Raw genomic sequence first — 14,290 nt, 5'->3', positions numbered from 1 at the left:
AACTATCCTTCATGAAGCATCAGTGAAACATCTTGTTCCTGTAGGAATGTGAGAGTAATACATGACATCTGAAGAGGATTGTTCTTGTTGAATCTTCATGCTGAAACCATGGCTTGAGTCCAATTGCAGACCTGCATCGGCTCCCAGCTTTTTGACCTGAAAGTAAAATCAATCCCCGGCTTCCCAAAGTTGCCAGAGCATTAACAGCGAGCATTGGAGCGGTATCTTGAATGGAAGTATTTGCCAGGACATAAGCCATGATATCTTGAACTGAGATAATAGAGCTAAACGAGTCTGTTCTAAGTTTAAGTTCAGAAATGAAGCAGGTAAGCCTACTAAAATTGCATTTAAAGAAGAGGTGAACTTATTTTTCCTGGTTATCACATCTAGCAGAATTCTCTGAAATATTAGAAATTCTGTGATGCAGGTTAACAGAAGTTGGTAAAGCATTTCTGAGAAGCCTCCAAATAAAAGTTTTTACTTTAGGAGGAACAAATTTATGTTTCCAAGAAGTTTTCAACAAATTAATTGTAAGAGCACTTGCGTTGTTTTGACTCGTGTCTATACCTGTTTGTAAGCACATTTGGTTGAGCACTGACCTGAGGATGTACGTTTCCAGCATAATTCTTCAGTATCTTGTTGAACTATTTGTACTTGCAAAATAACTTGAGTAGTTGAGTTTCATAAAAAAAATGCAGCAATTTTATTAATGTCCCATTGTTTATTTTGATCCAAGAGGTCAGTTACTTTTACTGGCAACCGATGATCTATGGCTTGCAGATTCAAACGTACTCAGGGATTTCAGGCATCAAAGGACTAACAGAGTAGGTACAGCATCCACACCAACATTAGTATCAGCCGTTCAATTCAACGTCGAACTCACAGAAGAAAAGTAAACACACAATGGAATGCTATGTTGCTTCAAAAACATCCACGGTTTGTGATTTACTTGTCGAAGTGACATGGCGCAATACGATTAAACTACTAAACTTACAAATAAAGGATGCCAAATCACAGTTATATATCATTAACCTTTATCACATGAATTTAAACATACTTATTTAAGAGGTTTGTATTTCAGATATCTGCTCTCAACAATCTGGTCATGTAACAATAAGAGGTACATGTAAAAATCTAGTCACAGCAAAACATTTTTTTAGCTAGGATTCTAGCAGTCAATGCTTTACTGGATCAGTTTCAGTAGTGGTCAGAATAGGAAAATATCAAGACAAAAATGAGTAAAATTTAATGTTGTGGGTTTTACTGGAACAGTTCCAGCACTGCTTTTTTAGTTCAGAACAGAAACACTTGAAGCCAGATGTTCAGATTGAAAGTTTACATATGATCAAACCAGCAAAATATAACTAATCACGACTATCAGTGAGCGGATTAGTTGGTGGAAGTGACTGAGTAATTGTAGTCAGTACTTCAGCATAATTTTGTCCAGATATTCAGCATGCTTGTACTTATTTAGTGCATATACAGAGGCAAGTGAAGCAAATCCACATTCAGGAAGAAGCACGTTACTCCTAATTGGGTCTCTCGGGCTTCTGCAAAGATGAGCAATTGAGCAGCGTTAGTACATAGTCCAAATTAATGTTCCAAAGAGAGTTAAGTGCAACAAGAAATTATTTACGTACAAGGAAGCAAATGCTTAAAAACATGTAGAAACTTGAAAATCATGCAATAAGAAACTAGTCAGGTCTGAGAAACTAATGCCATACTATTAGATGCTATTCTACATTTTTCTGGCCTTCTGCACCAAGGATATATTATAGGATTTTGCTTTGACAGTCTTTCATGTAAGTTGCCAGTGTTAACTAAAATCTGCTACAAACAAATGCCCAAGTCCCATTCAGGAACAAAATCCACATAAGTTCCTGAAAGGTGGTTTGCAACATCAAACATCATAGTATCATGTACACCAAATGAGTCACCAAACTTGATAGATTTCAACACAAGGACATCTGAAGTCATCTTGCAACTAATTTGCAGCTAAGCATTAATTACCACTGACTACTCATTACTGTATAAGGTCTTCATGATTGATTCATATGCAAGTGTAGTCAACTACTCATTTCCACACTGCCCTAAGTTTAACAATTCCAAAGGCATTTTATTTGAAAGAGGCATCATTATTCTATTTTCTTCTGAAACACCTAGCATGACAGTTTCAATCAATCAAGATTCGAGCATACTCCACTGATCAAATATAAAATTAAAAATCGACAAATTCATGTGCCTATTCACTAAGAACTTAATTTGTTCTTTGAGGAAACTACTAATCTTATTCAGTCAATGAAATAAAAAGATATAGGCAGACAAGCAGATTATAGCGACATTGAGCATGCAAGGGTCTATAACAAAAGAGATGATCAAGCAGTAACCTAAAAAGGTATTTTAACACGTATATCACCATAGATTTATCCACTCATGTGCGCCTTAACACCTTAAGAGATATCGAAGCAACAACACAAAGCTGCCTCCTGCATTCATAATTGCATGCCAATCGGGGCTTTGACGTTGAAACGAGATTCACAATTGATTTGTTTGGGGGTTGCAAGTCCTTCCTGCTTGCTTCAGTACTTCGGATGTCTTTGATTGATTCAGTCCATTGTATGTCCTTGGTGCTTGGTTCACAAGGTGGTAATACCTTCACCGGTAGACGAGCAGAAAAAACCGATCTCCAGTACGGGAAGAACTTATCTCTCACTTCTTTTATGGCCAGTCCTTTAGGTGCTTTCTTTCCAGGGAACTGTTTACATGAAACAAATAGCATCTGAATGTATAAATAACCAACACACCCGGGAAGCAATGAGTATACATGGTAACTTGTTAACCAGCATGGCAACAACTAGAGGTTGCGCATTATGTTTATTTAATTTATATCAAATATTACCTTAATTATTTAAACAACCAAGTTGCTATGTTACTTCAGAATAATAATGCCACTACAAATATAATATATGCTATAAGTACAAATTAGACTTAACAAATAACCAATCACAACAAGGAAACTCTGAGTGAATTAGATGAGGTCGAAACTGGAATTATGTGGTGCATGACTACAGCAAAAAATTTGAATTGCCAGTATAAAAACTAGACTAGAACACTACTGAACATGAATTACTAAGATAGAAATTAGAATTGCAATGCTATTTGGAGGGTCACAACAAGTTACATTGATTAGACTAAAACTGATTTTTTTTTTAACAAAACTGAAAGGCTTTTGCTGTCAAGTAACTAAGTATACTACAAGTACTTGCAAAAACAGCATAGAAATTATCTGAATACAGAAGTGTCCATATGTTGACATAAGAAAAGGAAATATCATCTGCAATTTCAATTTAGTTAAGTATCACCCTACCCTTTTACAACCTTCAGCATTCAGAGTATATGACTTGTCAGCTTCATCAGTTCCCCCAGTGTGGATACGTTCAATAAAGGAATTGGTCAGAAGTCAATTTATGAAATGGAAATCACAATTCCTAAGGCATTCAGTGTAAATGATACCAACATAAAGTTAATCATAGCCAGATAATCTAATTAATAGGCAACGGCTTAGATTGTTATGAATGTTCGCAATATGGAGGGAAATCGCTGTCCTTGCATCTTGTCAGCAGCAATACATATAAGAATAAAAAAAATCTGGAGACCATATGACGAGAACCACAGCTGATTAGTTACTTGTCCTTGTGGTCAGCAGCAGAGTGGTGTTCCCAGTCAGTTTTGACTCACTTTACATTTGGTTGTGCCCCTCTTTTTCACTGGATAAGGTCATCAGGTTTTTTTGTACTGCAATACTAGAAAGTAGTGCATCTGCCACAACCCACAACTGGAAGTATAAATTGCACAACTAATTCACATTTCTAGTATTAGGATATAAATTCAACCAAAAAGTAACAAACCTCGTGAATCTGACTTAACAATTGTTTGCCCAGGATATCGGTAGCTTCAAAGCAAGGAGGAATTTTTTTTAAAAAAAAAATGCAAAACATCAACTATACATCAGATGTGCATAAAAAGCATACAGAATGAATACAAGTGAAGGTGAAGCTAAGAGATGACATACCATTTAAGGTCTGCAGTGGCTATTCCTTTCCCAGAAGGAATAATACCCTTGCTGTTTAGTATTGATGAAACGTGTTCAAGAATCTCCTCATGGTGTACCTGCGTTTCATCAAAATATTTGTAAAAATCATTAAAAAAAGGTTCAAGGAAATTATTCCAACAATTATAAAGTGTGGTGGTGGCTGCAAGGCACATAATAACCCTTGAACAGAACATCTCTCAAGACAAACAGTACAGCACAGTAAAAACACAACGATTGTCCTCTTAGAAATTATGACCACAAATATAAGTCCATCTAGGTTTGTCCTAAGTCAAACTTTTTTAATATTTAACCGTCAGTTTTACATAGATTGACAACAACATTGGCCTTCCTGAATCTCCTGATGCTCTTCCCATCGTCTTACCGCCCCTCTCTCTCTCTCTCTGGTTTTGGCAAGGTGCTGAGGGCTGCGGGTAGGGCTGTCAACGAGCCGAGCTTGTATAACCTTCGAGCTTCCATATAGGTTCGGTTCGAGTTCAGTCAAGCTCAAGCTCGACTACTGAGTTTGACTTATAAGCTCAAACTCAAGCCTAATGAAGCTCTTAAAAAATAATTAATATCTAGTTCATCACATTAATAAAAGAGGAGAAAAAGAATAATATAAATATATGATACAAATACAAGCTACTTCATTGTGTGGGATACATGGAAATGACATTTGATCTCTTAGTTTATTAAATAAGTAATTAAAATCATATATTATAGGATCATTAGGAGCTCGAGCTCGGCTCAACAAAGCTCGCGAGCTTTGGCAAAGGCTCAGGCTCGGCTAGAGCTCGAATTGAGCCTAGGACAAGACGAGCTCGAGCAGCTTGCGAGCCTCAAGCTTTTTTGACAGCCCTAGCTCCAGAAGTGCATTGTCACCTAGGAGACGAAGCCTTAAGAACACTGTTTGGCATGGTACCGAGTTCGTGTAACATTTTTCAACATGGCTCCAGGAGTGCATTGCCATCACTACTTCGTGCACGGCAAGGGCAGATCTAGGACCGGTTCCTAGTTGCGCCACTACTAGTAGTTTACTTGGCTGTATTTGCTGTAAAAATTCATGGAAATAGCCAAAGAAGATCGTTATACCTACTTACCTAGTACAAAGGCCACACTGTACACAAGTGAGATTGAGAAAGAAAGAAATTGGAAAAAAAATTAAGAAAGGAGGGTGATGGAAAGTTGGGGCTGCCCTAACCCAACCAGCCTAGTACTCTCCATCCTCCCATTACCGCCATGGCTCCATCACAACCACCACCATGAATGGCAACAGCAGTGCCAACCATGACAGTGATAGCATGATTTAGTGGTGACAGCCACTTCATGCTCTGATAGGCAGTAGTGATCCTATCTGTGCAGGAAGCTCTGGAATCATGGCGTGTTCTTTGCACACTCTTACTATCTTGGTTTTCTTTGTTTTTCTTGCATTCCAAAGGAATTTTACAGGAAAGTTAGTATAAGATACCTATCTACCAGTCTTTATGTATCTTCAATTCCAAATGGATCCCCAAATTCTCCATATTTTTTTAATAACTTCTTATGGATTTTCTACTGGCCAGATGAACACCTATTCAGGTGTTTCACTCACCCAAAAAAAAAAGTGTGACCCATATATTCTTTAAATGTTAGGCCTATTCCTAGGCACTGAACCCTCTTTTTTATATTTCCTACAGTACAAATTTCAACCCCAAAGCATGAAAATGATCATAAATTGTATTAGTTAATTTTTGCACCACTGACAAAAAAAGCTACATTAATAAAAAAAAAAGAATGATCCCATATCAACAAAAATAGTTACACAAAACACATTTTTTTTATACAAATTATTCTACTGTCAAACAGGATCACACAAACTTATAAAGCACTGACAATCTCTTGGGTTTACGTGAAGATTATGTTTAGTTCTTTTTTATGGGATGATGACTAGATGGTATAATGCATAGGAGTCTCTCTCACTGTTCATTGTTGACAAGTCACAAAAGAAAACATTTTACTAATTGGAGCATCCCTAGTAGAATGAAGTCATGGATGTAAAAAATCACAGAAATTTGAAGCATACCGAAATTGGAAAAATGGAAAATCCATCAGTATCACAAAATAAGGGGAGGAGGGGGTATCATTTAGGAACTACCTCTGAGCAAGTCTGAATATAATCCTCAAGAGCTTGACCAGCTTTGTCAACAATACCAACTAGTGTGGCTGCTGTAAGAAGAGCTTCCTCCTTCTCTTTCAGCTTCTTAAGCGCACGGCCATTTTTCCCCTCATTCACCATAGCTATCATCTTGTCATGTAGGGCACCGATGGCGTCATAAGTGCGGAGTCTAACAGATTCAAACCCATTCAGATAAGCCTTGCCACAACTCCTATTTATGGGGCCACGGAGCTGCTTCTGAGAAGCTAGCAGCAAAATTGCTAGCTGGACAACCTTCTTATTATCGATGTAATCCAACAACTCATCAACAATGTTATGTGTATGTTGGGCAATTAATCTAGTTGTGTCCAAGCACATCTTCTGCAAGTGGAAAACAACATGAAAAATTTGTGAACAAGTTTCGATGGATGCATGCAGCGAATAAGGGGAAGTGATTGGGCTTAGTTTTGCAAAATAAAAGATCTTTGCAATCAGATAGAGTCCACTTAACAAATGATGGCATGGTGGTAGCTAGCCTACCTTTCTTCCTGTAACTATATACTAGTGAATGATTTTTGCCCTACATATATGCATAGGTGGACTTGACATAAGAAACTAAACAAAACAGTGAGAGTAATGGCATATGAAGTAAGTGAGCAGACTAAAAGAAACAACATAGTGGTGAACTTGATGGATCATTGTAGCATAAGAAGTAGATGCACACAAACCATCTCCGGCAGACAGAGGAGAGATATGAGGTTGTCGAGAGGGTGGCCATCAGCCCAATGGTCCTCCAGGTATTTGTGCATGCTGGCATTCTCAACAGCGACGTGAAGAGGCAGGAGGCCCTCAATGACGTAGTCGCCCTCAGTGCGGTGGTTTGCTGACGCACCGTGGCGGAGGAGGAGCTTGACCATTTCGACGCTGAACGTCTCGGCGGCCAGGTGGAGAGCCGTGTAGCCATAAGGGTGGCGGCCGTTGGGATCAGCGCGACGTCCGCGCAACGGAGAGCTGCCTTGCAGAGCCACTCTGGCACAGCGCAAAGCGTTGTTGGCGACAATGGAGCTGAGAATCTCCGGGTAAATGAAACCACGAAGGCCCATCAAGCGCGACCACCCTTGGCAAAGTCGATTGAAGCGCGTGAGGCTATCCTTCTCCAGTATAGGCCATAGTAGAGGGAATACCTGACGCGAGTACTGAGCCAACAAATTCTACAAAGGAAGCCAAGAAAACAGCGCATAATCAGTACAGACCCAAAATTCTACAAAGGAAGCCCAAAAAGAAACATTGCGTAATCAATATACTGACCCAACAAATTCTACAAAGGAAGCCAAAAATCATTGGAGTTGCTATAGTTGTGTCAACAGATTTTTTGCTTAATCACAGTAAGTTGTTTGACCGTTTGATCTGTGTTATGATTCATGCTTCTATACAACTAAAGAAGACAACACTAGTTTTCTACACTCCATAAGTGCCCTGCATGTAGCAGTGTGAAACAGGTAGCTAAATCAACATTTTACACCGGGAACAGACAGCTAGCACTAGCTTGCTTTTTGTTTGGTTAAAATTACAACACAATGACACCATAATTATATATAATTACATCAAAGTTACATTGTAATTGCACTGTAACTCTGATGTAACTTTTATAGATAGATAATAAAAATTTGAAATTTGATTGGAGCTTGTTCATATGAATTCTTACCACCGATCTAGTCTAGGTTATATTCTTGCTAAATATTATATGTTGCAGGAAATTTAATCTAACTGTTTTGCCAACCAAAATACGTCTCTTTGCTGTGTTGCCGACCTGTTAACAGCAACAGACTAGTATTTTGTTTCCCCAAAAATATGTCGCCATATTTATAGTTAGTCGCAAAATCATTGCATAACCAGTGAGCCAAATGAATGTCTGAAGGGAAGATATTGCAATTCGGTCGATCGATCGATCGATCGATCCATACGGAGAAGGGATAATCTGGGTACCTACCCGCTCCTTTGCCTCGAAGTAGGAAGCAGCGTCAGGGAACCCGAGCATTTGATAATAACTCTGATCGCAGCCGCGAAGCATATCCTCAAACGTCACCCGAGATGATGCGGGAGCCGAGTTTCCATGCCCGGGAGCGGGAGCGGAGGGGGTCTCCATCGGGAAGGAGGGGGCGGGTGGCGGAGCTCAAAAAACCCTAGATCGATCGATCGATCGATCCCCTTTCGCTGTGTCCTCGGCCTCCCCCTGTCCTGCCCCTGCCGCGATGCTCGACGTGGATCTGCCGGCGATGCTGGGCTCCGCCGGCGAGACCGGCGCCTCGTCGCGGAAGAGGAGGAGAGGTGCGGCGGCGCTCGCCTCCTCGTGGTCGTGGTCGTGGATGAGGAGAAGAGAGGCCCGTAGTGTGGGTGGGTATGGTGTATGGATGGAAACGCCTGAAGAGGAGGAGGGGTGCGGCGTGCAGGCCGGCGTTCCTCACGTGGGCCAGCGCATAACAGGCCTCATGAGCCCCATAGGAATGGAACTGTATTATTATTTGGGTTAATTGGATCCATGCCATTGTAAATTCAATTTTCCTATATATTTAGCGACAACATATGTAATTATAATACAATCGTAGTGTAATTATACATAACTTCCAAAAATCTCTCCGTAACATGTTATTTTGGTAAAATGGAGGTCGTGGGAACAAATCCTTCCACATATGTGTGTGCTGTGATTTTTTTCTTCCTAACCAGAACAAATCTTGTAATAGATATAACGATTCAAAATTACATAAAACTTGCGTATAAGTTACACTGTAGTTACATGCAAGTTACATTGTAATTACATATAAGTTACAGTGTAATTACACTACGATTGTACTATAATTACATCTGTCAAATTTTTAGGAGAAAATTTATCGATAAATGTATAGGTGGTCCCTTGTAAATTTGCCTACTCAGAAAAATGTCATTATAATTCGTCTATTCATAATCGTGCCATTGAAATTTTACAAAATTAAAACCGTGCCACTACCATTACGTTTTTCATCTATCCCCTATATTTTCTGTCTTCTTCCTTCGTTCCATCCTCACCGCCGCGTGTGGTGTCGTCGCCTTCGATCCTCACCGGCGTAGGAGGCAGGCAAGAGCGTGTGGCGGCGGAGGACGGCAGCAGCGATGACGCCATCTATGGAGAAGAGGACGAAGCCATCACCATCAGGGAGGCCGGGGACACGGGAGGCAGACCAGAGCGCAGCGCGCGGTGGCAGTGTCGAGGCGGTGGAGGACAGCGGCGGCGATGGTGCTGCCCATGGAGAAGAGGACGAAGCCATCACCGTCGGGGAGGCCGGGGGCGCGGGAGGCAGGCCATAGCACGGTGGCGGCGTCGAGGTGGCGGAGGAGGATGGTCGCTGCTGTGGAGGAGGTCGCCCCGCCCAGCGCCGAATCCGGCAAGCTGGCAGCTAGATCCATGCAGAGGCGGAGGAGGAGGAGACAGGGGATTTCTCCTACTTGGGTTTCGCCACCAAATCCAGAAGAGGAGGGAGAGGAGAAAGCGGAGCTGCCATGCGCCGCCGCCGCCGCCTGCCATGGTTGGGTCGCCGGCAAGCTCTCTCTCCTCCGATCTCGCCTCACTGCGGAAGATGGCCCACTTCACGGGCCATCGCCGCCATCTCTCTTGGTACTGCCACCGCTCCACATCCGCTACTCCGTCAGCGTGGCGGGATGGCGCCGAGCATGCAGATGGCTGCGCAATTCTCGTCCTCCACGATGAGGCGTGACGGAGGCGTGACAGCAGAGAGATGGAGAGAGAAGACCAAAGCGAGAAGAAAGAAGAAGGAAAAAATAGAGAAGGATGGGAAAAGTAATGGCAGTGGCACAGTTCTAATTTTGTAAAATTTTAATGGCACAGCTACAAATAGACGTGGCACAGCTACAAATAGACGAATTGTAATAGTATTTTTCTGAATAGGCAAATTTGGCCACCCTCCCAAGTAGGAACCGCCTGAGGAACCCGTCGTGGATCCCGCCCCCACCTCCTGCCACGGTCGGCGGTAGAACTCGAACTACACCCCTCCGCCATCAAAACCCTCAGAGTCCATGAAAACACATGACCGTCGGGTTGAGCAGGACGGTGTCCATGAGCTCGAACGTGCCGCAGAAGTCCTTGATGTACTTTAGGAACTCAACGTGGCTAGGGAATCGCCACGTGTCGACCTCGCCACCGTTCATGCCAGGTCAGAACGGGAAGTCGAAGAAGCTCATCACCTCCCTTAGGCTGATGAGGAGAAGCGACATGTACATGCTATGCACGCCGGCCACGCTGAGCGGGTCGCCGCTGTCGGTCGCTGTGTTACCTGTGTACTACAGCCACCGCCTGTCGACGTCGACCACTACTAGAAAAAACATTTTTGCAGGCGGCAAAATTAGTTTTCTCAGGCGGGGGAAGGACCGCCTATATACCAACGAGTGTAAAAATCGATGATTTTTGTAGGCGGCGCAATCGCCCGCCTACGAAATCCACTGGACGAACAAAAAAAAATTGGCGGCCCGCGCGGCCCTGCGCCTTCCCTCGCCGCCGCCGCCGCCCTCCCCCGGCCTCCCTCCGGCCGGATCTGGGAGGGGAGGGAAGGGAGCCACGTCGAATCCGCCGCCACGGCCCTCCCCCCGCCTCCCTCCGGCCGGATCTAAGAGGGGAGGGGAGGAGAGCCACGTCGGAGTCGCCGCCGCCACCCTCCCCGGCCTCCCTCTAGCCGGATCTGGGAGGGGAGGGGAGCCGCGCCGTGCCAGAGCCACCGCCGCTGTCCCGCACGTCCTCGTCGGCTGCCCCACGCCGTCGCCGGCCCCGTGCCTCCCCTCGCCTCCGCCGCCCTCCCCCGGCCTCCCTCCGGTTGGATTTGGGAGGGGAGGGGAGGGGAGCCGCGCCGGGAGCTCCCGCCGCAGCCTCGCGTGTCGCAGTGGCCGGACCCGCGCCTCGCCTCACCTCACTGCAGTCGCCGCCGCCGCTGCCGTCGCTCCCCCTCCAACGGGGAGGGAGGGAGGGGAGGGGAGGGGACCGGACGGTCATGGGGAGAGGAGAAGTGTTGAGGGAGAGAGAGATAGAGAGAGTTGAGAGGATAAGGAGTGGTGGGGAGGGGGTAGGAGGAGAAGATAAGGACTTAGATTTTTTTTTGGTACGTACGATTTAGATTTTCGCAGGCGCCGCTTATGTGGTCAGGCTGTGAAAATAGATTTTCGCAGGCGGACAGCGAACTTCAACCCGATTTATATTTTTGTAGGCGGTCATTTGGCTCCAAGGGTCATGTCCACCTGCGAAGAAAAGACCCCCACGTCGGAAAAAAATGCTTTTTCTAGTAGTGGACGTGATGCTCGAGCACGTCATGTGGAGACCCTCTCGCCACTTGGCTCCTCTCCTTGCAGGTCACCACCCACCACCGTGAAGAAAAAGGGGAGAAAAGGAGAAAAGAAAGAGGGGAGAAGAAAATATGACACTAACATGTGGGTCCCATGTGCTGAGTCCGCTGATTGGACCGGATCAAAGAGCCACGTAAGCAAAACCGCTCTCCGTAACTACTGAGAGAGTCAAATTACACCGGTTTTAATAATTGAAGGAGTCGTCCTACCCGTTTTTCTAGTTAAAGGGTACAAATTAGATTTGGCCTACATTAAGGGAGTCAAAGTGCACTTTTTCTTAAATCGGATGCCCAACTCACGCCTAACTCCTCATCTCTCTACTTTTCTCATTTTCTCATAGTAGATGACACCCCGCGAGGTGCGGCTGCAATACAGTTATAAAATTTCAAAATATAGTTATGAGAAACATTATATATAGGCTGAGATGAAAAAGTGTTATGCAATGGTGCCAAAGATGGTGATAGTGTAACTTATTTATGGCAATAACATTTTATTCTGACTTATATACTAATTAATGAGGAATAATAGGTACAAAATGAATGGTTGTGATTAAAGCATGGAAATGATCCAATGGCTAGCTCTTATTTCTAAATGATGTGGCTGAATGCATGTTAGGCTATTGATCAAACTATATCCAGTGCATGTAGGGATGAAAACGGATCGAATACGGTCGGAAATTAGCTCTATCATATTCGTTTTCATATTTTTTTTCTCGGAATCGAAATCGGAATCGGAAACCCGGATACGAAAACGGAATCGAATATTATCGAATACAGATACGGAGCGAATACGAATCGAAACGAATACGATAATGAATAATTATCAAAATATCAAGACCCCTCAAAATAAGCTTCTTAAAACGAGAAAGAGATGTAGCCATCAAAACATCATTATTTTCAAATTTTATCTCTATTTATAAGGGCAAGGGGGAGATAGAAAATGTTATGTTTACTTTCCATATAAATTTTGTTATCATGAAACAAATAAATTAATGTGTATCACTGAAATTTTCATAGGCACATTGAAATTTTTGAAATTTGGTTGAATATTTTAAATTTTGGGTTGAACATTTCAATTGAAAGTTTTTAAAAATTTGAGTGGTTATTTTTCAGAATTGAATTTTTTTCATTTGTTTGTATGTGGACCATTTAAGGGACTTAAGAAGCCGTATGCAAAAATAAAATTTGGAAATTTGAAACTAATTTATCTCACTCATATGAACTCCAAATTGGATGATTCTTTTTCTTAAATGTTTCTAAAATCATGCTTTATCATGTTATTGTGTTCTTACTGCTATTATTTTGGCCATTTTTTTCTTGTGACTTTGTTTTATCAATTAAAAATTTGAATTTCAAAACTTCAAATAATATTTTGAAGCTGTAATTAATTTCAGCTGAAAAAGTCATGAACATAAAAGTTGTAGAGCTCATCAAGACATGCAACTTTTATTTTGGTCATTTCTTCATCTGATAAAGTGATAGTGATATTGTTCACAAAGTTTACATATCTCTCTTATAGTTTATAGAACCAAATGAGATAGATGTAGATTTTGTGAACAATATTACTATCACTTTGTCGGATGAAGAAATGACCAAAATAAAAGTTATAGATCTTGATGAGTTATACAACTTTGTTGTCGATGACTTTTTCAGTTAAAATCATTTAGTATTTCAAAATATTGTTTGAAGTTGTCATATTTTGAAATTCAAATTCAAACGGTTCAAACAAAGTCATATAGAAAAATGACCAAAATAAAAGTTGTACATGTTGATGCGTTATAGAACTTTGTTGTTGACAATTTTTTCATTTGAAATCATTTACTACCCAGAAAACTATTTGAATTTCTTATATTTTTAAATTCAAATTTTTATATAATTTAATCAAACTCGGACGGAGAAATGACCAAAATAAAAATGATAGATCTCAATAAGTTATACAACTTTGTTTTTAACAACTTTTTTCAAATGAGTTGATTTAGTGCCTTTAAATTCGTTTTAAAGAGCCACATGTAAAATAAAAATTGATTTTTACATTGAAAAAAAATCCACCAATTTTTTTTCACCCCAACCTTATCCTCTTGACTCTTCCTCTCCTCTCTCTCACACACTTTCTACTCTCTCTCTCTCACTTCCTCTCATCCACACACCACAAGGCACAAGGCGGGCGGCGCCCGGACGAGCCAGCGCGGGGCGGGGCAAGCGGCGACTGGCCGAGAGCGGCACGCCGCGCGGCGACGGGCGTGCTCGCGCGGCGGGCGGGCTCGAGCGGCGCACCGCGCGGCGGCGGCGGGCGGCAGAGCCGGCTGGTGGGCTCGCACGGCGGGCGGCGCCGGGCGGCGGCAGTGGGCAGCTGGCCCGGCCGGCTAGCCGGCTAGGGTTTCTGGGTTTCTTTTTGTTTTTTTTTGCTGAAAAATATCTCCGGATATCCGATGAAAAATTCCGGATAGTTTCTGACCGTTTTCTGATTCCGTCGGATATCACCTTACTGTATTCGTTTTCGTATGCGAGAAAAAAATCCGAATTCATTTCCGAATCCGAGAAATTCCAGATAGTTCCGACCGAATTTTTCTGAATCCGAAAATTGGTCCGAACAGACGGAAAGTATCCGAACCAGTTTCATCCCTAAGTGCATGTCAATGTGCCCATGCATGTCTGCAGCAAGGTCTTTGCAGGTATATTTAC

General features: G+C 42.5%; 1 protein-coding gene across 4 annotated transcripts; it reads right to left on the bottom strand.

Annotated features, from left to right (window-relative positions):
* Nucleotides 1-1,046: 1,046 nt before the first annotated feature.
* Nucleotides 1,047-8,637, bottom strand: LOC127753765 (uncharacterized). 4 transcript variants are annotated; one of them, XM_052279191.1, is made up of 8 exons: nt 8,218-8,635; nt 6,956-7,438; nt 6,228-6,608; nt 4,073-4,170; nt 3,909-3,952; nt 3,368-3,408; nt 2,388-2,755; nt 1,047-1,550 (listed from the first exon to the last, which is right to left on the bottom strand). In XM_052279191.1, the coding sequence occupies exons 1-7, from the start codon at nt 8,371-8,373 to the stop codon at nt 2,432-2,434; spliced, it is 1,527 nt and encodes a 508-aa protein (XP_052135151.1). In that variant the 5' UTR covers nt 8,374-8,635; the 3' UTR covers nt 1,047-1,550; nt 2,388-2,431. The 4 variants fall into 4 exon arrangements, 3 of the variants coding, with proteins under 3 accessions (XP_052135151.1, XP_052135150.1, XP_052135149.1); XM_052279190.1 differs by having other exon boundaries at nt 2,417-2,755; XM_052279189.1 differs by having other exon boundaries at nt 2,450-2,755.
* Nucleotides 8,638-14,290: the final 5,653 nt, after the last annotated feature.

Source organism: Oryza glaberrima, chromosome 11 (assembly GCF_000147395.1).
Source record: "Oryza glaberrima chromosome 11, OglaRS2, whole genome shotgun sequence".
NCBI lineage: Eukaryota > Viridiplantae > Streptophyta > Magnoliopsida > Poales > Poaceae > Oryza > Oryza glaberrima.
The sequence above is the reverse complement of the archived record's forward strand: the minus strand, read 5'-3'. Positions and strand labels throughout refer to the sequence as shown.